The 24,988-nt window shown below is 31.3% G+C and overlaps 1 protein-coding gene across 4 annotated transcripts in view; it reads left to right on the top strand.

Annotated features, from left to right (window-relative positions):
- The window catches only part of PCLO (piccolo presynaptic cytomatrix protein), a 353,044-nt gene that overhangs the window by 187,124 nt on the left and 140,932 nt on the right, over positions 1 to 24,988 (top strand). For all 4 annotated transcript variants that reach the window (XM_016162724.2, XM_036230302.1, XM_036230303.1 and 1 more), the window contains exon 7: positions 21,142 to 23,329. In XM_016162724.2, the coding sequence (XP_016018210.2) occupies positions 21,142 to 23,329 (2,188 nt within the window). The remainder of the gene's footprint in view (positions 1 to 21,141; positions 23,330 to 24,988) is intronic.

Raw genomic sequence — 24,988 nt, 5'->3', positions numbered from 1 at the left:
TTAGAATTCATGGGTGAGGATTTTTGTTTATTATGTTCACTGCTATTTCCCCAGTGCCTAGAAAGATACCTGATTCATAGTAGGGTTCTCTGTAACAATAAATTAATTTGACAATTAGTGAGTGAATAGGCAGGGCCAGGGGATTCACTAATTTTGCACTTCTGCTTAAAAACAACAACAAAATATATAACTACTTACTTTACCTCTCGCTACTTTTTGTGTAGTTCAGTGTTACAGTTTTTCCTTTTGCTTTCATCTCTATATTTTTCTTCCTTTTGCTGAATGAATGATATTACACTTTTCCAAATACATTTCAGTCCAGTATTTTTATGTGTATCTGAGAATTATCTCTAGCATCGCATCTACAGAATTTTTATAAATTAGAGCACCAAAATGCCCTTTTACTTTCTTCTACACAATGAGACTGATTACATCATTACCCCAGATGATTAATGACTTCAGGAAGGAAAGTTAATGTAGCATGTTCTTTACAAAATCAGGGGAGAAAGTGACATTATTCATTGGAAGAAATGGCCTTGTGAATTTGAAGAATTTGTTTGGAGCTAGAAGGGATCTAATTTATTCCAAGATTTCACTATCTTAAAAAAAAGTAATAACATTTTAAAATATTCCCCTATAAAAAAGGCCTATATTTCATAAATAGTACATTTTTTGTTAATGATAATACACAACACTTTTTGTACTAAAATAGGCTATATTAAAATGTTATCACTTCCATAAGGTCTTAAAAATACATGAGCTGTTAAGTGTAAAGCTCCTTTGTCCTACCCTTAGACTTAATGAACAAGTTAAGAGCTTTTTTTTAGTAACAGACAGACTCCTCATTAAAATCATTTTATTCTAGAATTTAAACCAGGGTCCTATTGCCAAGCAGATGGTATTCATGAGCTGATTTTTACAAGAATATGTTTTGCTTGACTGATTGCTGTTTTGATAGCTATTTTTAAGAATTTTGGAACTCTTTAATGTCTATTTCTGAGAGTAATTTTCATAACCTAAATTGAGAAGTTTTATTTCTGTCAATTTTATTTCTGTCAGAATATACAGATATAAGAAATATTATGCTGGCCAAGTGTGATTTGAAAAATATTTATTAGGAGTTGTTTTTCATTACTGTCTTTGAAAAGCAATGTAAGAAATCTGTCTATTAAAACTAACTATGATGAAATAAACTGTTTTATAATGTTGGTATTTATATATTTCAGAAAGATTATTTATATATTAAAGATAGGCTTTATAAATTATAGGAGACTCATTCTTTATATAGCTCTTACTTTCTTTATTACTGATATATATTTCTCATAATACTTGTATATGATTAAAACCTTACATTTTAAAATTCGGCTATTTTAAAATTGAAATAATAAATACTATTTTAAAGTGATTTTCAAAATAAATGACAAAATAATTTATGTTAATTAATTATTTGGCTATTATAAAAATAAAAACAAATGTATACATATATAAAAATGTCAGTGAGTGAAAACCAGAAAGTTCTTTAGTTGACGTCATCAGTTTAATGTTCAGTAGTTTAGTTTGCTATTTCATTAATAACTAAGGATTAATTTCAAAACAAAGCTTTTGAGGCCAGAGAAAAATCAGATTATTTATGTTATCCTTTTCAGATATTACATATCAAAATATGCAGATGGGCACAATTATAAGAAACAGATGTATGTGCATAATGTTCTGTGAAAAACCTCTACTAAAAATGAAATACTAAATATTTAGACATGCCAGTTTAACTAACACAGGGAGTTCTGAATTAGTAGAGCATTGATTATTACTGACAGTTTAAAAACATAGACCATGATTTAACATTAATTAGCTTCTTAAGTATTTTATCATAGTATTAGTTTCTTAACCATTCACTGTAACTTCTAATTTGAAATTATGTAGGTTGTTACTCCCTCTACAATAAAGCTACATACATATTCTTCCAAATACATCCCCTCTCAATACACATACACGTACTTTCGTATGTTTGTTTATATTTCTAAAAATTTCTATTTAGGATTCTCCATTCTGCTGCATTAGCTGTTACTGAAAAAAATTAGTAAGCTAGTAACTAATGATTCTAATATAAAAATTTGTAAAAGTTTGAGGGATATTTTGAGGTATAAGGTATATAGTAGCATTACAATGTATTCCAATGTTACTTGACATTTTCTTTTCATATTCTACATCAAAATATGCATTTATAATAGGCATATATGTGTATAATACAAATAATAAACATATATACATAATATACTTAATGCTTTTATAGCCTAGTATAACTAATAAAATATTTTCATGTGCAGTTGCTTGATTGAGATCCAAACCACTTATTTCTTGTAGGCTTTATGTTTATTTTATTCCATAATTTAAAAGATGAGGCACCTGACGTCCGGATCAATGTTCTTTTCACCCCATACACAGACAACGTAAATTTCATTTGGATCAAATGAGGCTCCACTAAATAATAGGGTTTTCTTTCTATTATTGTTCTGCATCTTGAGTTATGTGTAGAGCTTGAATTAGAGCACTAGAACAAGTGCGATGAGTTAAACTGAGTCTTAAATGAACTGGCTAAATAAACTGAGGTAGTTTATCCTGAAGCTACAAACAACAAAAGGAATTTTTATCCATTTTATTTTAACTTCAAGAACAAGTTGCAAAGGATTCAAATTAAAACAATTGAAAAAATTTAATGGTTGAAAACGCTATAAGAAATCATTAAATTAGATTATAGGCCTGCTATCTCACATTTTTTGGTTGAAAAAATTTTATGAGCTAGCAAATAGAAGCTTAGTTTTGAGAAAAACAATAAAAAAAACTCTTAAGAGAATAAAAAATCGGTAAAAATAGAAGATTTGAAGCTAAAAGTGATCATATTCCTTACTTTCTCCCTCCTCAAGTGAAAGATAAGTTTATGAAAAATATATATACAAAAATTGCTTGGGCTTTCTGATAAACTACTTTATCTACATGAATAAATTACTCTTAATAGGTTGGACCAAATTTTAATTTATCTATTAGGTAGTATATTTTAGCATAGCAGGGTCAAGGCAAGTCCTTATCGTTTTTTCTGATAAAAACTCAGCCCAATTCAGAGATCTGAATCTCCTGGCATGGAGGCTACTTGAATGGCTTACTCATTTACTTCTTTGAACATCAAGATGAAATCACTGCTTAAAGTATTAATTAATACTAATTGTAGAGACTTTTATAATACTTCATAAAAAGCTCAACAACATTAATTTTCCTTTTGATGTGAATAAATGTGCATGAATTTCTTCAGTGTGTCATGGGTATTAAAATGATAGAAATGTTTCTAACAAAATAGCAATGTTATTATATTTTTAAAAAAGCTTTTTTGCTCATGGTTTCAACCAGTTCTTTCCTTTAAGCAGGAGCCGATGCCTATAAAATGCAAGATGATCAATAAGCTCAGGTTTTATTAATTATCCTTGGAAAATCATGTTATCAACCATCTAATTATGCCTGTATTCTCATGAAATTGAAAGTGTAGAATTGAAAAATGAAAAGAGAAGTTAACTTCTTAAAAGGACATTTAGTAAAAATATTGTCATATTTACATAAACCCATAAGCATTATCTTCTAGAATACTGAATATTTCTTGACACTTAATTTAATTGTCATCTTTTATCTATTATTAATAACATTGTCTCCTAAAGAACCAAATTGTTTGGCAGTTTATATGGAATAAGAGTCATGGTCAAGTACTTTCCAGGAAACTTTAGTTATTGCTATTTAATTTAATTTGTTATTTAATTTAAATCATGCTCTATTTCACATGATTTGAATTTATGAAGTAGTAATATTTTATTCACTGCAAATGTATGTAGATGAAAACAACTTTGAACTATTTTAACGTCATGTTCCAAGTTTGTGTCCTAGGCCAGGGGATAATCAATGAGAAACAAACAAACAAACAAAAAAATAGAGATTCCTGTGATTTTCTGATTAGGCATTTCAAGGGTCTGAAATGTAAAATACCTTATTATCTCAAGATAAGTTAGTAAAAAACTGCACCACTATTAAAATGGTCATTTGGACTTTTGATAGGTTGTTAAATTATTCCTAAAATTGCTAATGATCTGATGCTTTAGAAAACACATGACATGGCAATCAATTATAACTAATATGTCATATGTAAAATTAGAAATTTACATTTTACAGCATTTGAAATAAAATTAAATGTGTTCTTATGAGAGATTGCCAATGAGAAAATGTTTCATAGAAGCACTGAAGTCATTACAATCTCTCTTTATAAATCAATAATTTGTTCTCAAAATGGAATAATTCACAGGCAGGCAGTACTACAATATTCAGCATGCTGAAATATTTTTAAAAAATGACTACTGAAAAAATTGAGAAGATGCTTTATACTTTTTAAATTTATGTTTGTTTTAGAATACATTTTCATGTTAATTCTTGGAAAATTTTTATTCACTTTATTATTCTACTTTAGATTGCCTGCATAAAACATTTAACACATTTTCTGACACAGGAAGGTAGTCATCTCATGGTAGCATATTAAAACTGTAAATGATTTTTTGTCCTTGAAGAAGGAATCAGCATTAGATCATTGTTCAATAACATTCATTATCCTAGTGCAGCAGCACCAAGTAAAAGTTAATTGAGAAAATAGATGGTATCTGTGTTCATTATCCAGTGAGCCAATCTTAATTCAATTCTTGTGCTATCATGTTTTCATAGTCTTTAGATTGTCAATGCTTTTAAATTATTTCTTTGTTTCTCTTTATGTTTACGGGTCATCAAGCCGCCTTTCTGCCTAGCTAAAAGCATATAGGCAAAATAGGTTTTGCTGCCCCAATAAATTTTTGAAGTAGTAATTACAAAAAGTGATTTTAAACAGTAATAATAACGACACTGGGAGAATAAAAGGAAAAGGAGGTCATCAGTACCTTCAAGCATTTTCTTTTCTCCTAGAAAAATAGTCAGGAAAACATAATTTGACTGGATCAACAAGCCAGTTAAGAAATATATATGTATTGTCACAAAGCAATGCATCTTTTAATGAAAATGTAAAATTTAGAAATAGAATGTCCCTTACTTCTAAAACCATTATCATTAGCCTCACTTTATTTTTTATATCTGTGTAGTTAGTAATATTTCACTTTACAACTGAAGTATTAAAATGTCATATTCCTTTAATACTTCAAAGCAAATTAAGCTCTTGAAAATAGTGCTGCAATGACCATTAATGCACACATATTTGTTTGAGTACCTGTTTTCAATCCTTTGGCTATAAATCTATGAGTGGAATTGCTAGGTTGTAAGGTAATTTCATAATTAGCTTTTTAATGAACTGTCAAACTTTTTCCACAATAGGTGAAATATTTTACATGTTTACCAGCAATGTATGAGGATTCCACTTTCTCGATATCCTTCCCAATACTCACTATTTTCCATTTATTGTTATTATTATTATTATTACTGTCTTAGGGGCATGAATTGGTCACTCATTGATTTAATTTGCATTGCACTAATGACTAATATTGAGCATCTTTTCATGTGCTTCTAAACCATTTGTATTTTTTTATTGTACTCATCTTTAAGAGCTTGATAAGCTTTATTTTATTTATTATTTTAAATTAATTAATTATTTTAATTGAAGAAATTATTTAAACTTTTTCCTCCTGTCCACCTCCTCCTCCACACTCCCATTTGTATTTCTTATTTAGAGAAATGACTGTCGAAATCCTTTCCCCAGTTTTTGATTGGGATGTATGTCTTTTTGTTTTTGAGTTGTTAAGAGTTCTTTATATATTCTGGATACTAGACTCTTATCATATATTATTTGCAAGTATTTTCCCTCATTCTCTAGATTGTCTTTTCATCTTCTACACCTGGCCTTTGACATACAAATTTTTATTTTTCATAAAATTTAATTTATATTTTTCTTTTGTTATTTTTGCTTTTGATGTCATATTTAAAAATTCATTGCCAAATTAAAGGTCACAAAGATTTATCCTTATGTTTTCTTCTAAGAGATTTGTGGTGTTAGCTCTTTTATTTAGGTTCTTGATATATTTTGAGTTAATTTTTGTATAGGGTGTGAGGTAGGTGTCCAACTTCATTTTTTTACATCTGGCTTTATAGCCTCATTTGTTGAAGGGACTACTCTTACCCTATTGAATGATCTTGACACACTTGTTGAAAATTAATTAGCTAGAGATGTAAAGGTTTATTACCGCACTGTGAATTCTATTCTGTTGATTTATGTCTGTCCTTATGCCAGTTTCATATTGTTTTGATTACTGTAGCTTTGAAGTTTTGAAATAGGGAAGGTCCTCCAACTTTCTTTTTCTTTTTCAATATTGTTTTGCCATTTGGGGCTCTTTGAAGTTACATGTAAGTTTGATGATCAGTTTTTCTACTTCTACAAAAGAAGGCCACTGTAATTTTTATAGGAATTGTATTGAATCTGTAGATTACTTGGGTAGTATTGCCATCTTAACTTTATAGTGTCTTCTTCTAATCCATGAACATTGGATATTTTTCCATTTATTTAGCTCTATGTTTTTCTTTTTTAAGAAAGCTTTGTAGTGTTCAATATAAATGTCTTTCCCTTCTTTGCGAAATTATTACTAGGTATTTTATTTATTAAACACTGGTATAAATAAAATTGTTTTTTCTTGATTTCCTTTTCAAATTGGCCACTACTAGTGTATTGAAACACAACTGACATTTTTTTATGTTGATCTTGTACCCTGCAACTTTGCTGAATTTGTTTATTACCTGTTTCTTTGAGCATTCTTGGTATTTAATGGGATTTATGGGAAAAATATAGGATATATACAGAATGTAGGATTACATCATCTGTGAATAGATTGCTTTACTTCTTCCTTTCCAATTTGGATGTCCTTTATTTATTATTTCTTGTTTACCTTCTTTGGCTAGAACTTCTGATACAATACAGAAAAGCAGTTGTCAAAAAAAAAAAAAAAAAAGCAGTGGTAAAAATAGACTTCCTTTTCTTGTTCCTGATCTCAGGGGAAAGCTTTCAGTCTTTTACCATGAAGTCTTACATTATTAAGTATGATGTTAGCTGTGGCTTTTTAATAAATGCCCTTTATTATTTGATGATATTCCCTCTGTTTCTAAATTTTTTAGTGTGATTACCATTAAAGGGTTTAGGTTTGGGTCAGATGCATTCTCTGCATCAATTGAGATGCTCATAAAAGTTTTTTTCTTCATTCTATTGTTCTGTATTACATTGATTGATTTTAATATTTTAGTATGTTAAATCACATTGCATTCCTGGGATAAATTTTGCTGTCTTTTTTTAAATATGCTGTTGGATTTCGTTTACTAGTATTTCATTGAAAAATTTTGTGTGTATCTTCATAAGTGATATTAATTTATAGTTTATTTTTTCATGGTATGTTTGTCTCACTTTGGTATCAAGGTAATACCCTCATAAAATAAATTAGGAAATATACACGTTTCTTCTATTTTTAGAAGTATTTGAGGAATACTGGTGTTCATTCTTCTCTCAGTGTTTGGTAGAATTCATCAGGGAATCAATCTGATCCTGGACTTTTTTTGTCATTGTTTTTGGGAGTTTTTTGATGATGTATTCAATCTCTTTACTTATAGATCTGTTCAGATTATTTTTCTTTTTTATTGAATTTTAGTGATTGACCTATTTTAAGGAATTTGTCTATTTTAGTTTTACCTAGGTTGTTTAGTTTGTTGGCATTCAGCCATTTGTAGTATTTTAATAATTCTTTGTATTTATGAGTTTGCTAGTAAATCCCAACTCTCATTTATGGTTTGATTTATTTGTGTCTTCAATTTTTTTGTCACTCTAGCTAAAATTTTGTCAATTATCTTGATCTTTACAAGGAATCAACTTTTAATGTTATTAATTTTTTCTCTATTTCATTTATCTTCATTTTAATTTTTATTATATTTTCTACTGCTAGCTATGGGTGTAGTTCTTCTTTCTTGAGTTCCTTAGATGTCAAGTTAGGATATTGATTTGAGAATTTTATTATTTTATAACAAATACATTACAGGTCTTAGTTTCCTTCTGAGAATTTCTTTTGCTGCATGTCATGTTTTGGTATCTTGTTTTTCTTTCTTTTTATTCATCTTAAAGTGTTTTCTCATTTCTCTCATAATTTCTTTTTTGATCTATTGGTTGTTCAAAAGTGTATTGTTTGCTTTTCACATACTTATGAATCTTTCAATTTCCTTTATTTATTGATTTCTAGCTTCATTCCACTGTTGTCGGAGGAAATACTTTATATGATTTCAGTCTTTTAAAATTTGTTTAAATTTGTATTGTGGCCTAGCATATGGTCTAGCTGAAAAATATCTTAAGTGTGTGTGAGAAAAATATGTATTCTGCTATTGTTGGGTTAAGTATTTTATACATATTCTGTTAGATCTAATAGGTTTATGTTTTTTTAAGTCCCCTATTTCTAGGTTGATCTGTCTAGATGTTGTATCTGAGCTGGAGTATGGAAGATTGTCAGAGAGTAAGCAAAAAGACCACAGTGCTTTCTTACTGAACTATAGTAATCTCTTTCTTTATTAAGCGTTCCCCTATTTGCTCTAAGTGTTTTAGATTGCAGAGTTCCGAAAAGGTTGATTCTGTCTGCTTTTGTCAGCCTAATGCTTGATTCAGTGGAAGGGCTGAACCTTGGAATTCCCCATTTTGCATTTTAAAAATGTCATTCCAATCATAGCATAGAACTTTAATTTATAAATTTGTTTCACTTCTGGCGTAAGGGTAAAAAAAATAATCAACATTTTATTCATTTCTAGTTTCATGTGAAGAAGTAGGTAACTCTATTAAACATCTTTTTGTAGACATGGATCATTCTTTAACATTCAAAAAAAGTGTGGACCATATACTGTGGAGCTGTTTCTTATTTTGTTTGTTTGTTTGTTTTTTGTTTTGTGGATGGCAGCATATATTTATATAACCACATTTTATCCTTACACTAGCATGAATTATAATGTTTGCAATTATCATTTATCAAGGGCTTCATAGCCAAGAAATCTACTAAGTACTTGAAGCAACTAAACTCATTTTATCTTACAGGAAATAAAAGAAGTATAGGTATTTATCTTCAAATTACAGAGTCAAAAATTGAGAATAATGATTAAATCATTTTAAAGTCATGCTGAACAAGTAAATTACAAAATCATGATTAAACTTGAGTTTCTGAATCCTAATCCTAAATTCTTTTCAGTATACTAGGCTTCTTCCTAGTCATTCTACATATGGCTTTACCTACTTTTTTACCTAGCGAATCATTGTTTGATTAGATGGTAAAGTCCAAAACCTTTTATTTTAGTAAAACCAATTAGCTCATAAATTTATGAACTCTGATACCAACAAATCATAATTTCCATTGAGTTTTTATATGGATATTTAGTAATATCCTGTGTGTCACATACCACAGTCAGCTCTGACTCCTCATAACCCTGTAAACAAGTGATGTCCACAACATCCTATCATCAGCAGCCCTATTCAGCTCCTTAGACTCATGCCTATGGGATCACTCTATTTCATCTATGGTCTTCCTCTTTTCCTGCTGTCTTCTATTTTTCCCAGAATTATTTACTTTTCAAAAACTTTACCTTCTCAGGATGTACATGAAGCAGGACAGCTTCAGTTCATTTTTGCCTCTAACAATGTTTCAGGCTTAATTAGCTATAGGACCCACTCGTTAGTCTTTCTAGTGGTCCAGGGTATCCATAGAGCTCTCCTCCAACTACCTGTTCCAAATGAATTACATTTTCCTATAAACTTTTTTTAGTGTCCAATTTTTATTTTTGTATATAGTAACTGGGAATCTTAGCCTTGGTCTCTCATGACACATCTTTGCTCTTGGTGATCCTTGCCTATTTTTTTCATTGCTCAGCCTTATCTTAATTTTTCGACTGCAGTTTTCACTTGAATTGATAAGTAAACCAAGGTAAGCAAAATCTTTAACAATTTTAACGTTCTCATCGTCTGCGACAGTCTTGTATATCTTCCGTAGTCAGGATTTTTGTCTTCTTGATATTCAAATGCAGTCCTGCTTTGGTACTTTCTTTCACTTTCATCAGAAGTCATTTTAAATCATTGCTACTTTCTGCCAATATGGTAATATCATCCTCATATCTGCAATATGAAGTTATTTCTTCCACTAATTTTCAGTCTTTCTTTCTGAGTCGACCCCAGTTTTTAGTTTGACAAGTTCTGCATACAGATTAAACAAACAGGGAGTTAAATATACCTTTGTTTGCCACCTTTGCCTATAGGAAATCATTCTGTCTCTTCATACTGTGTCCTAACAGTGGCTTCCTGTCCACAATACAGGTTACACATTAGGACAGTCAAGTGCTGAGGCACGCCCATTCCTTTCAGAGTAACCCATAGCTATTTATGATCCACACAGTCAAAGGCTTTACTGTAATACTTAAAACATGGACTAAACATCTTCTGAAATTCTTTGGCATAATCCAGTAGCCAGAAAATGCTCTTAATTAAGTCTAGAGTGCCTCTTCCTTTTCTGAATCCAGCTTGAATATCCAACATTTCTTGCTCTATATAAATTATAAGACATTGTTGTATCACTGAGCATCACTTTATTTGCATTGGAAATTAGAGCAATGGTCCCATAGTTGCTGTACTCCTTGACATCTCTTTTCTTGAAAATTGGGAAGTATATTGAATGTTTCCAGTCTGTAGGTCATTGTTTTGTTTTCCATATTCGTTGACATATTCTTGTTAGGATTTTGACAAATTTGGTCTCTATGAATTGAAATAATTCTATTGGTATGCCAGCAACACTGGTTATTTATTTCTTCTTAATACTTTCAGGGAAACTTTCATTTTGTTTTCTAGAATTACAGTTTTTTCTTTATAGGAATCTTCTTCAAAGGTATCTGTCATCCTTTTCTCTCTTCTGTATAGATTTTCAGTATATTGTTTCCACCTTTTCTTTATTTTTTCCTGGTCAGATAATGTGCTTCCTTTTTGGTCATTTAGCATTCCAAGTTTAGATTTGAATTTCCCTTTTACTTCATGAACCTTCTAGTAGATATCTCTTGATTTTTCTTTCATGTTGTTTTTTTTTTTTCTATCTTCTTTCATTGACTATTGTAATAGTTCTCTTTTTCTCTATGTGGTAGTTGTTGAAAAACTGTATTCAACATTCTAACTCTGCTTTTGTCAACTTTTGCTTTTGCTTCTCACCTGTCTTCAACACTTTTAGTGTTTCTTCTATCATTACCTCAATTTTTTCTTTCCTTATTACTTCTGGCATTGTCTTTTCACACTCTCCCCTAATAATATTTATAGGCTAAGTCCACAGTTTGTCTGGTTCTTGGTCAATTAAGTTTAACAATGCAAATCTGTTTTTGTATGTGGGCTTTAAATCCATCATGAATGTTATTTGTGTTATATTTTGACACTACAATTCTTTTAGTGCTCTAATGTTTGATAGTAACAGTTCATAGTCAGTACCACAATCTGCTCCTGGTCTTGTTTTGGCAGAGGAAATACAGCTTTCCATCTTCTGCTTTCAATTACATAGTCTATTTGATTTCTGTATTGGCCATCTGGTGAAGTTCTCATATACAGTCATCTGTTCAGTTGTTTAAAGCATGTGTTTGTGATGGACAAGTTTGGCTTCATAGAAATCTACAAGCTGATCTCCTGCTTTGTTTTCAACCCCAAGTCTAAATTTTCCAATGACTTACAATTCTTGTTTATTTCCTACTTTTGTGTTCCACTCACCTATAATTATTAACATGTATTGTTTTAGTGTATTTTTTATTTTATAACAAGAGACAATAAATATTTTTTATGCTGAAGCTGTGTTCTACCACTAAATCAAATCTGTGCTACATTTATCATGGCATTTTGGTTGCCAGTCTCCATAAACAATTAGATTATTTGAGGTATAATGAATAAATGTGTGAATAAATATATGTACAGCTTAATTTAATATACTAAAATGAATTTTGTTTAGAATATTTATCTTCTGAATATGTGTTATTTACCTATGTCCTTTTTTTATAGAGTTTCAAGAAAAATAACCCCAACTAAAAAATTTCAATCATTAGGTTTTCAAATAAAAATCATTAGTTACCTATGAGAGTCATATGGGACTTCTCAATGCCTTTGGATAGCCACTATAAAAATCTGGCTATTTATGTGTGAGATTATTCTGAATAATTTTGACCATTAAAGTAATTCATGAGAGTAGTTTGTAAAAATCATGTTATTTCATAAGCAAAGACGACTTGGTAAGCTAACTTCTAAAAACGCGGTGCTCTTAATTGTTTATTGAGGTGACCATGTAGAATGATTTGGAGTGATGCTGGGCCAAATCCTCCAAATATTAATTCTAATATCTAACACATCATCATTAGAAATTTATTTATCTGAGTAGTAAAGAATTCCCCATAGCAAGTCTATATATTCTTAACCCAGATCTAATTTTGAACTTTTAGGGGAAAAAAACTTTACTCATGTACGAAGAATCACAAACAGATCAAGAGGGATCATTTGGCCTTGGCCTTATTTTTACAAAGGACCTCAAAATTTAGACCTCTAATATAATTTTCAAGTACAAGTTAGTTTGTATTTTTATTTGTGTGTATTTTGTGTGTATTTTTATTTGTGTGTAATTTTTTAATGTCAACATTTAAAAAATATCACTGATAATCTTACTGGGAACATTTCTTCATTTCTTATATATCAGGAATATTTTTTAAAAAAATGTGAATTGTCTGGGTCTCTCTTCAGTACCAGTAAGCCCTGCATTTATTGATTTCGCCATGCATATAAGGCAAGGCTATGAGGGCTGGAGACTGTTCAGGAGACAAGCTCTCCCTCCAACCCACACCCCACCCCCCGCCCGAGCAAGCTGTTTTCTCAAATACTTACTCTTTCTGCCAATGCGAGGAACATTTTAAATCTTTTTCACTGAAAAACTAACATTCTAGAAAATTAAAACTTCAGGATACATTTCAAAAGGCAAAACTTCTAACATTTTAGTTGTTCCCTTGGTGTTTAATTAATAATTTATAAATTATCCCCTTTTCTTTGAAGCACCTCAAAGACTGGTCTGGCCTTACCTAGTAAGAACTGTTAGCCAGGAAAGAAGGCTGAGACAATAACCCAGAGAGGGTCCTGCTGACTCCATAGGGAGCCATTTCTGGCTTGTGAATTAGGGTTTTACAACTGAAAATAGCCCCCAAAAGGCAAGGTGAAAGAAAATAGCAAAGAGGCTATACCTGTAACATAGGTTTTCTAGGAATAACTTGTCAGAGAGGATGTACTATCTAAAGAATGTGAGACCAAATCATCAGATAAAGAGTCATATATTAAGATGTTCAATAATGTAGAAAAGTCAGTGAGGGATTAGTTATATACTGCTGTGTAACAAAATTACCCCAAAACTTACTTTAAAAAAATAATAATAGAAAGGGAAATGAAACAAACCTGGAATGTTTGCTTTTCTCTCCAAGAACACATTTGCATCAACAGTGCAACCCAGCATGTTTCGTCTATAGGCAGAACTATCATGTGATTCCACCTGTGTACAATGAATTGATATCTCTCCATCAGAAGGTCTGCCAGATTCTGAGTGACTAACACATCTACGTGGATAATGATCTAATATCTAGTTCTATGTTTCTTTCTCTTCTTAAAGTCCATCTCCAGTGATCATTACTTCTAAACACTCTTCTGAGGAGATTTGTGATAAATATAAATATTCCTCTTAAATTCTAGAAATGTTGAATAAAGAAGTTGCTAGTCTAGAAAAAAAATTTCTATATATTGTGGGCATTATACTGAGCCATACCAAAGGACCATGTGAAACAGTGTATACTTTATTTTATTTACTGGAATATAGCCATCTAATTTAATGTCAGGAAAAGAAAAAGCAGGAAGAAAGGAAGAGAGGGAGAGAGCGAGGGTGGGAAGGAAGAAGGAGGAAGATGTATACACACACATACATATCCATACACATACGAAAAATGGTCAATTTTTAAAACTTTTGAGAGAGCTTTGTAAAATACTTTATACAGATTTTAAGAAAGAAAAGAAATTAATGTTGTTGGGATGTTTCAGAATATATAAGGAAATAAGTGTTGCACAGAGTGACATCTCTAATGCTTTTATCTAGTGAGGTAGAAACTAGTTTTCTGCTTGGCTGCCCAGCCCAAAAGCAATGACTTTCAGCAAGAAAACAAAACAAACTGGGACAAGAAGCATATTAAGGAAAAGCCTAAAGATGTCTGATGAAATATTGAGTGTCATTTTCACAATATTAATTGGAGAACATTCTTGTATATACTACTAGACTGAGAACTGTGTGTGACTTTTAACTATGTTCTGTTACTTTGTTTTTATTCTCCTATTAATAGGGTCCTGTAATTGAGTTTCTCACTTTTTTCATTACTAGAATATTAAAACAGGAAAACTACAAAGTCAAGACTGTTTCTTAGTAAAGGTGTCTATAATTTTTTAATAATTCAATGATATTCTCATAGCAATGATGATACTGCTTATTTAGAGTTTTGATTCCTGGAAATAGTCATTCCATTATTCCACAGTCTCTAGTTGAAGAAATTTGATGGCTTTATTTTGTATGTGCCAGGCTCTGTGCATATTGCAATTCCTAATTGATTTTAAATGTTTTATCAGTTTTTAAAGTGTTTTTTCATGAGTGATATTATTTAGAATTTCTTTGTTCACAGGTCACTCTTCTGTTTTCTTTCATGTTTCTTATATATCTTAAAGCAGCAGGAATTATTGAATCCTGGTACTAAACATTTCGTACACTTCATCTCTATTTGGGGAGAGGGTGAGATGGTGGTAAACATGGGTTCATTTTGGAAACACATTATTAATGATACATTACACAGGATAGAGTGCTGAATATTTTATATTCAACTGCTATTTAGTCTCAAAACTATGCTATTGGGAGTGGGGAAGACCCCTTGAAGGCAAATTCTTATTTACATAGATATTTCAGTCAATTTACAAGAAAGAACGTGTAAAGGCATATTTCCCAAATTGCAGCCTTATGTTTGTCTTACAGCTTCATCATCATATTTCACTGTAATTTCCCAAAGTTAAAGGAATATGCTAACCTATGTTCATATATTTTAAAGTGCCATCTTGTTTGGAGAAGAAAAACCCTAGACATTTACCTACCTCACTAGTGCTTAAAAGACATAGCTCTTTATAGATGACATTTACACCCCAAGAAGAAGAAAAAATGGCTGGATACAGAGCAGAGAAAGTAAATTCAGAAAGGCAGATACTGTATATGAGTATTCTTCTTATCAAGACAAAAACTTACTCTCATATTCAAAGTAAATGAAGGCTCTGGATAAGGAGAGTCAAATAGGGTGGGACACATGACCCTGAGAGCAGTTTCTATCCCCCAGTTCTATATATTATACTGCATAATTAAAGAGCAGGTACCATGTCTTACTCATTATTATAATCTCAGTATTAGTACTGTGAACAATATGAGAGCATCTGTTTTAGCTAAAAATGTCCTCAACTTAAAAAAAAAATGTTTTCATTGATCAGATAAATGTTTTTGTTTTTGTTTTTGTTTATACTGTTCTAATTATTTTTTCTTTGATTATTTTTAACATGGCAAGAATTTCTTGATTTAAAATTGAGCTTAGCTATCTAACTAATCTCCATAAGTGATTCTGGTGTTTAATTGTTCAAACTAAATAATTGTCCTGTCTTCTCAAGGTTATAATCTCTTTTTAATTATACCATTGATCCTTCTTTTGAACTTAGAGTAACAGTCAACCTTTAACAAAGGACTAGCATTTACATAAATTTCCAGTCTAGCAATTCCTTACCCTCTGATTTTCCTTTAGTTATCTCAACTGAGGAAAATTTCCCAATTTTCCTCAGATTAGACTAGAAAAATTAACTTCCTGCAATGAATGGAGTAATTCTCATAGTTGTAAGCATGTATTCTTTTTTTATTTTTTCTTCTTGTTCTCTAATAAAACTGTATTTTAAAAAGCCTGGTTGACTATCTCTTAAATATTAGGACATATTAATCTAGTAGGTAAGAATCATTCTACTTGATAAAGGGATTAGTTTTAGGATCAAGGCAAAATCATCTAAAACATAACCTATCTTTATTAATTTACTCAGATTGCTACTATAGCCTCAAATGTCTCTTTTTCTTGCACCCTTTATCTTGAGTTCTCTTTTTCAAGACAGCATTCAAGTCCCATTTTCTCTAAGAAGCCTGCCTGCCTTTTTCTTGTACCCTTTATCCTGAGTTCTCTTTTTCAAGACAGCATTCAAGTCCCAGTTTCTCTAAGAAGCCTGCCTGCCTTTTCCATTAAGACTAAGGCACTTGGATATACAAATACAAGCATTCTCTTCATCGAGAGATATATTAAATGACAGTAGATCAATAATATCTTCCTTAGAACATCATCTTACATATCCTCCTACAACCAGTGACTATATTGTCTCACTTTCCCCTGGTGATTTTGGACAATGCATAGTGACATATTTGATTTACATTAATTGGAGAGGATGTGCTGATATCATCTAGTAAGTAGAAGCCAGAGTTGCCACTGAACATCCTACAATATACTACCACCTCCAACATAGAATTGCCTGGTCAAAAAATGTCATTAATGACCAGGTTAAGAAACATTAATTGATTGCTTATATTGATGCTGAGCCATGAATAGCCATGGTCAGCATGCAGATCCTTGACAAGTTATATGGCCACTTTTCTTTCTGATGGCCAAAGCCATGTTGGTGACTATGTCATGGGACAATGTAAAATGCTTTGCTGAAGCTCTGAGAGATTATATCAGTTGTTTCTGTGTTATCTGCATGAATGGCCATATTATCTTTGAAGAAAGTTAAATGAGACTGTCACAATTTTCTCTTTGACAAAGCCATACTACTTACTGCTCAGTACACTGTCTTACAAATTAATTGCCAATGACTTCACATTTACAGTTTCATGGTTTGCCTATGTATTTCACATGGTATTGGAGTTAATTTGACCCGTTTGTAAGTAACCAGTGTTGCCTTTTCCATCTGTAAAAAACAGAAATGGATGAATGGAGATTTATATATATATATACAGCTTTCAAAGTGTTTTTTTCTTTACATAATTTATTTGCCCTTTCAGTTTCTCTATTTCTATTTTCAGAGAACACTGAAATATATTTATAAATACATTCTTATGTCTCTCTGGCAGTACAATGGTTTAGAAGTATATATCTGATATTAATGAGAGCTATTTAGAAAAAGACTGAAGTAGTTTTTACATATAACATTCTAAAAAAGATTTCTGATTTATGAATTCATTGAGAATGGGGTTTAAGCTCATTTAATCTCATGCCTCTTAGTTCTGTGCCATTAGTATCTAGAACAATGCATTTTAATACTTAGCTAATACTGGAGTAAATTAGTAAATTGAATTTTACCATATTTATTACATGTACCAATCAATGAATATTTTGGTTTAGCACCTATTTTTAGCTTCTTCAACTATTTGGGAAAAATAGGTATCCTTCTTTTCTCATCCTTAGATTGAGTTTAGATTATTTTGGCAATGAGATAATACACACACGTATATCTATATCTATATCATCTATATCTATATCTATATCTATATCTATATATCTATATCTATATCTATATCTATATCTATATCTATATCTATATCTATATCTATATATATTTAAAGTCCTTATGATAGTGTGTCTATATACCTTAGCTATTATTATTTTTATTACTAGCCCTAACACCTTAGGACAAAGAGATATTTTTTCTTTTCTTTTCTTTTCTTCTTCTTCTTTTTTTTTTTTTTTTTGCATATAAGATGCATGATATAAACTGACTTTCCTAAGAAGAATGTTGTTTAAAGTAATTTTGGACAGCAAAACTTATCCTGGAGTGCATTTGCTTGTCATCACAATTACTTCCTAGGTATTGCGAATTGCAATTAGCTCTTCTTCCAGTCCCCTTTCCATCTCCATTCTATTGTTAGAATTTTCTGTTCCTTTCCCTTGGTCTGCTATTTGCTGTGTAAAAATAATTAAAATTTATGCAAACAGTTATTTAATACAGTAATTTTTTTTTTTAGATTAAGGGCACCAGATCTGTCTAAAAACAACTTTTACAAAGCTAGTCCTCAAGGAAAGTCTTATTGAACACCAAGATATTTTTAGATTCTTGTCATCTCTAATTATACTTTCCAACTACATCACCTTTAAACGTGATGAGCTTTCTTTATGTATCTTTTCAAAGCAGTTGTATCGGGATTTTTCTTTGATTCGATACTCATATTATGATGATAAGATTAGAATTAAATACTCAGTTTAGAAGTTATTTATGGTCTTGCAATTCAGTTTTTTTATTATTATTATAAATTGCTATTACTTTAAATTCTCTATTATATTTCTGTTTGTCCTCTGGAACAATAACTAATTTAGACTCTTTACTTATTTTAACTCCTTTACTCCTTAAAGAAGCCAATAATGTAAGAATAAATATTAACCTCCTTTTACATATAAGAAAACTGAGACCCAAGGAGTTTAAGAAGAAACTCGCTAATGGATTCACAACTAATGAAAAGATAGAGCCAGAATTAAAACTCTGTAGTATGGCCTGGGAGAGTAAGTTATAATTCCTCTCATTTGAAAGAAATATGACTGAGACCTTTACAAGTTTCTAAGCTTTTGACTACTTCTGTAGTCAAAGTAAAATCTATTAAGTTGCCAAGTAGAGAATGGCAAAGCTATTTCAATTTGTGGAGACTTAGTTGTGAGCTAGGCTAACTCAATAACTACATAGCTGCTACTAACTAGGTTTGTCTCTTGCTTCCATGGGACACACATCCATGGGACACAAAATATTAATTAACACAAGTTATGATGTATAATTAAATATTCGTAACTAGAAATATTAGAGATAATTAGAAATTCCCAATACCTGGAATACTTCTTAGTACTTTATTGATTTTTTTAATTTTAATTTTTTCAATTAGAGTCGATATTCAATACGATTTTTATTAGTTTTAGGTGTATAGCATAGTGGTTAGATATTTATATAATTTACAAAATCATCACCCCAATTGGTCTAGTACTCACCTGGCACTATAATTGATTATTACAATATTATTGACTATATTCCCTATGCTGTACTTCTCATCCCCATGACTATTTTATAACTACCAATTTGTACTTCCCCTCAACCCAGTACTTTATTTTAAAAAAGAAGGGTTTTTGTTTGTTTAACTAAGCCTACTGTCTCAAATAAGGACTCTAAACTATTAATCATAGAGTTAAATTAGGAACTAATTCATGAGTGTATGAGTAATAAATAATAAAAGTTGATAGCAATTTCTAGTTCACTTTATTAATCATTACTCTTAATGCAATAAATACTTATTTTGTTATTCCTCATGGTTTTATTTTTCATGTGAGTCCATTTATACTCTCATTCCAATCAGTGAATCTGGGAAATTCACTTCTTAATTTAGAACCTTTAAAATGAATCATAAGTTTCTATTTTACTCTCTGATTTCCTCATTCTTTCATTTAACAAATATGTGCATCTATTTAAAAAATGCCTTCAGTATTTTTAAAAATTAATTTTTTAATGTATGTGTCCACCCTAAAATTTTCTTTATATTCTATTTCCTCCATTCCATAGTTACAATCTCTGTTTCGTGTGCTTTCTCTCTGCCAGGATCACCATTTAGTGTTACCTTAATTGGTGGGTATTTTTAATCCTCATTTGATGAGATAAACAATTCTTACTCTGAAATGTCTCCATGTTATATAATACCAGAACACTTTCCGGGTAACACATTTAAGCCTCCTTTTGTCAAACTGTTTCACAGCCACAATCATGTAGTATACATGAACATTTTAAATTTTAGAATTCTCATGCATATACCAGATATACCAAATGGAAGTCAAGAAAAAAGAAACAGTAATTTAATACTCCCATTGAACACTATTATATTCAGAAAACTGAAAAGATTATTATGGAAATTTTTTAAAATAGAAGACTATCTATATTAATATTTTAGAAAATTATTAAGAAAATTATTAGATTTTAGTTATTTTTTTGCAAATAAACTTAAAGATTTTGAATGTGAATTTATCAAAACTCTATTTTTTTCTGTATAAATAAGGGGATTTGCAAGAGAATAATATTTAAATAGTGAATATGTTCTCTCTTTCCTTTTGATAGTCTAAAATTATGTGATTCTCAAAACTAGTGATTCTTAGAATGCAAGTTTATGAAAAATTAACCACATAAAATTAAAAATATCTGACAACTCACCTATGATATACTTTATCTAATTAAAAAAGATTTTAATAAGTTTTTATTGCAGTTTCTTTTACTTCATATAGAAATTGCTAAAGCATTATGAAGAAGCTAAAGAATAATAAAGTTGAAAGAAAATAAAAAACCCAAATAGTCACAAAAATATTGAAAGATTAAATTAAATAGGAAATTAGTTCAGATTACTTTTTTTTTTTTTTTTTTTTTTTTGGTAAGGGGAAGACGTTAAAGAATTTGAGGATTTAATTTCAAAACATTTTATGACTGGAATAGAAATGACAGCCACTGTATGGGGTAACCAAGCAGAAATGGGAAGATCAAAGCAAATGATTGAACTTAGTGGTAAATGAGCATCACATTCAACAGATATGACTTAAATTTTATATAGTTAACACAAATATTCTAGGAATTTATTCAGTAAATAATATTATGCATATTAAGTAGGATGGAAAATGAGGTTTTAGAGTACCCCCAAGAGTCTGCCTTCCAATGAGTTCTGTGCTTGATTTCAAAATTCACTTCTAATGTTACAAAGTTATAATACTGACCAATTTTTAAAAAGGAAAAATTATTTTTAAGTTAATTTCATTTATGACTAGTACCTGAAAAATTATATGTAAAATATTTATTTTATAATGCTGTCATACATAAAACATATATGAAATCATTTTTATTTCAATATAAATTATAGAGTTTTTTATCTTTAATATTTTTCTTCGATAATAAAGTACTATATTTTGTTTATTTAATTATAGACGAAAGGTTCTCAAACCATGACACCCTCTGGCATCCAGAAAAAAGTTAAGAGAACTCTGCCAAACCCACCTCCTGAGGAGACCTCCACAGGAACCCAATCGACTTACAGCACAATGGGCACAGTTTCCAGGAGAAGAATCTGCAGAACCAACACAATGGCACGAGCCAAGATTCTTCAGGACATAGACAGAGAGCTTGATCTTGTGGAGAGAGAATCTGCAAAGCTTAGAAAGAAACAAGCAGAACTTGATGAGGAAGAAAAGGAGATTGATGCCAAGTTACGGTACCTGGAAATGGGAATTAACAGGAGGAAAGAGGCATTATTAAAGGAGAGAGAAAAGAGAGAGCGAGCCTACCTCCAGGGGGTAGCCGAGGATAGGGACTACATGTCTGACAGTGAGGTGAGCAGCACCAGACCAACTCGAATAGAAAGTCAGCATGGCATAGAGCGACCAAGAACTGCTCCCCAAACTGAATTCAGCCAGTTTATACCCCCACAAACCCAAACAGAATCTCAACCAGTTCCTCCTACAAGTCCCTATACACAATACCAGTACTCTTCCCCTGCTCTTCCTACCCAAGCACCCACCCCATACACCCAGCAATCCCATTTTCAGCAACAAACTTTGTACCATCAGCAAGTTTCACCTTACCAGACTCAACCAACATTCCAAGCTGTGGCAACAATGTCCTTCACACCTCAAGCTCAATCTACACCAACTCCACAACCTTCTTACCAATTACCATCACAGATGATGGTGATACAACAAAAGCCACGGCAAACTACATTATATTTGGAACCCAAGATAACTTCAAACTATGAGGTGATTCGCAACCAACCCCTGATGATAGCACCTGTTTCTACTGATAATACATATGCGGTTTCCCATCTTGGTAGTAAGTACAATAGCTTAGACTTGAGAATAGGATTGGAGGAGAGAAGTAGCATGGCGAGCAGTCCAATATCAAGCATATCTGCAGATTCTTTCTATGCAGATATTGACCATCATACTCCAAGAAATTTTGTGCTAATTGATGACATTGGAGAGATTACCAAAGGAACAGCAGCATTAAGCACTGCATTTAGTCTTCATGAAAAGGATCTGTCAAAAACAGACCGTCTGCTTCGAACCACTGAAACACGGAGGTCTCAAGATGTGACAGATTTTCTAGCACCTTTACAGACTTCCTCTAGAATGCATAGTTATGTGAAAGCAGAGGAAGATCCAATGGAGGATCCTTATGAGTTAAAGCTTCTGAAACATCAGATTAAACAAGAATTCCGCAGAGGAGCAGAGAGCTTAGATCACCTTGCTGGTCTTTCCCATTATTATCATGCCGATACTAGCTATAGACATTTTCCAAAATCTGAAAAATACAGCATTAGTCGACTCACACTTGAAAAACAAGCAGCAAAGCAACTACCAGCAGCCATACTTTATCAAAAGCAGTCAAAGCATAAGAAATCACTAATAGACCCTAAAATATCAAAATTTTCACCTATTCAAGAAAGTAGAGACCTTGAACCTGATTATTCAAGCTATATGACTTCTAGCACTTCATCAATTGGTGGAATTTCTTCCAGAGCAAGGCTTCTTCAAGATGATATCACTTTTGGCCTCAGAAAAAATATTACAGACCAACAAAAATTTATGGGATCATCTCTTGGTACAGGACTGGGCACATTAGGAAATACTATACGGTCAGCTCTTCAGGAGGAAGCAGATAAGCCATACAGTAGTGGCAGCAGGTCCAGACCTTCGTCCAGACCTTCTTCTGTGTATGGGCTTGATTTATCAATCAAAAGAGATTCTTCCAGCTCTTCCCTGAGACTGAAAGCTCAAGAGGCTGAAGCTCTAGATGTTTCCTTTAGTCATGCATCACCTTCTAGCAGAACTAAGCCTACCAGTTTGCCAATTAGCCAGAGTAGAGGAAGAATACCAATTGTAGCCCAGAATTCTGAAGAAGAAAGTCCACTCAGTCCTGTTGGCCAGCCAATGGGAATGGCTAGGGCTGCAGCTGGACCCCTGCCACCAATATCTGCAGACACCAGAGATCAGTTTGGATCAAGTCACTCATTGCCTGAAGTTCAGCAACACATGCGAGAAGAATCACGGACTCGAGGGTATGACCGTGACATAGCATTCATCATGGATGACTTCCAACATGCCATGTCAGACAGTGAAGGTAAATTGGGCCTCAAAATACCTTGTTACTCTCAAACCTCAAATTCTTATTTTTCTGCATGTTTAATTATCCTTTCCAAGGATGTATTCTACTTTGCTTGGTGGGTCTTTTGCATGTTTATTTCAATTTTATTTCTTGTAAATGGAAATTTTATCTTGTGTATAGATTTTGTAGCATGCTTCTCTTTATTTCTTTTCAGTTTATTCTTTTATTGTTTTCCCTTGATTGTTTGCCTGATTTGTTTGGTGTCCACTTTTCCAGAACCATTATCAAATAATTGTGTCAATAAAATATGGTCACCCTATAAATCCATAGTTGGAAAGATTTTCATTATTTATTTTTAAAATAATTTTCAAAGTTATTGGTCAGCTTTTTTCAGTTTGTGAAACTATTAAGGTTTAGAGTCATTAAGTACTATTCTGCTAGACTTTGTAATAGAAAATTATTTATGTAATTTTTGTGAGATTAGTGTTTATTAATTCAAAGAATGTTCTCCTTTAGAGAATTTTTGGATAAGTCTTTGATATTAGTATAATGTAGAATTTAATAATCCTTAAATACAAGGTTTGTATTTTATTTCTCTCATTATGAGCATCGCAATTAACAAATTTGTACTTTTGCATTACAAAGTAGAAAATTTAGCACCAAATATGATAATGACAATAAATCTTATCAAGTATGTGTGAAGTCTTCTTTAAATTTAAAATTGAAATTCTGTACACTGCTTTTATGAGTTTGGCTATTTGGAGCTGAAGCCCTCCAAGTGCACCCAGTTAGACTTTTCTTTTACTTTGCTTTTTGCATCATCCCATTTTTTCCCCTAAATTATTTTGCTAGTTATTTTATACTGAATAAATGATTTAAGACAAGAACTTAGTTAGCTAAAAACTGGCTGATGATATTTTTGTTGTTATTTAAATATATAGAACCATAAGGATTTTGGAAAATGATCTAGTTCAAGTCTGATTTTGAAGACAAGGGAAGAGAGGTATAGGGACGTAGAGAGTCTTGCTCATGAAAGAAGATTCATGACTCTGGATCTTTTAAAAAATTTTTTCCTCCTCTGTGGTTTATTTGAATGTAGGTGTGGTTTGAGTCCTAGAAATACAATATTTCTGATCAAATAAAAGCATTATTGTTCTATGCCTTTGGAGACTGCAAAGCACTAAGCCAACATGAATATCTCCCCTTTTAAATCTTACGTTTTTCCTGAGGACTTGCAGGACAATATGTTTTCATGAAAGGATTTTCTTTCTATTTCTGTAACTAGACATTGACATGACTTTAGAAGTTCAATCTAAATTTGAACAGGACTAAAATAATCACTGGATTGAAAGAGAACAAACTACTTTTCCTAGTGAAATTCCAACAGACTAGTCAATTTTCCAATTTGTTTTCTTCTCTTCTGGCTATTAGAATGACCATTTTTATTGATTAAATAAAAATTAGTCAATTAAATAAAACACTCTTTTTTTTTTATTTAGCCAGTTGTTTAAATGCATCAACATAGAATTATAATATGTGGAGTCTATTTTTTTCTTTACTTTTTCATAATCCACATTTTACACACATTTTATATATATAAAATGATTGCTGCAGGAGAATAAAAAGGTTCTTCAATAATCATATCAATAAGATAACAAAATAAAACAAAAAATT

This window comes from Rousettus aegyptiacus, unplaced genomic scaffold (assembly GCF_014176215.1).
Source record: "Rousettus aegyptiacus isolate mRouAeg1 unplaced genomic scaffold, mRouAeg1.p scaffold_m13_p_13, whole genome shotgun sequence".
Classification (NCBI taxonomy): Eukaryota; Metazoa; Chordata; class Mammalia; order Chiroptera; family Pteropodidae; genus Rousettus; species Rousettus aegyptiacus.
Note: the sequence above shows the minus strand (reverse complement) of the source record. Positions and strands in the feature narration are given on the sequence as shown.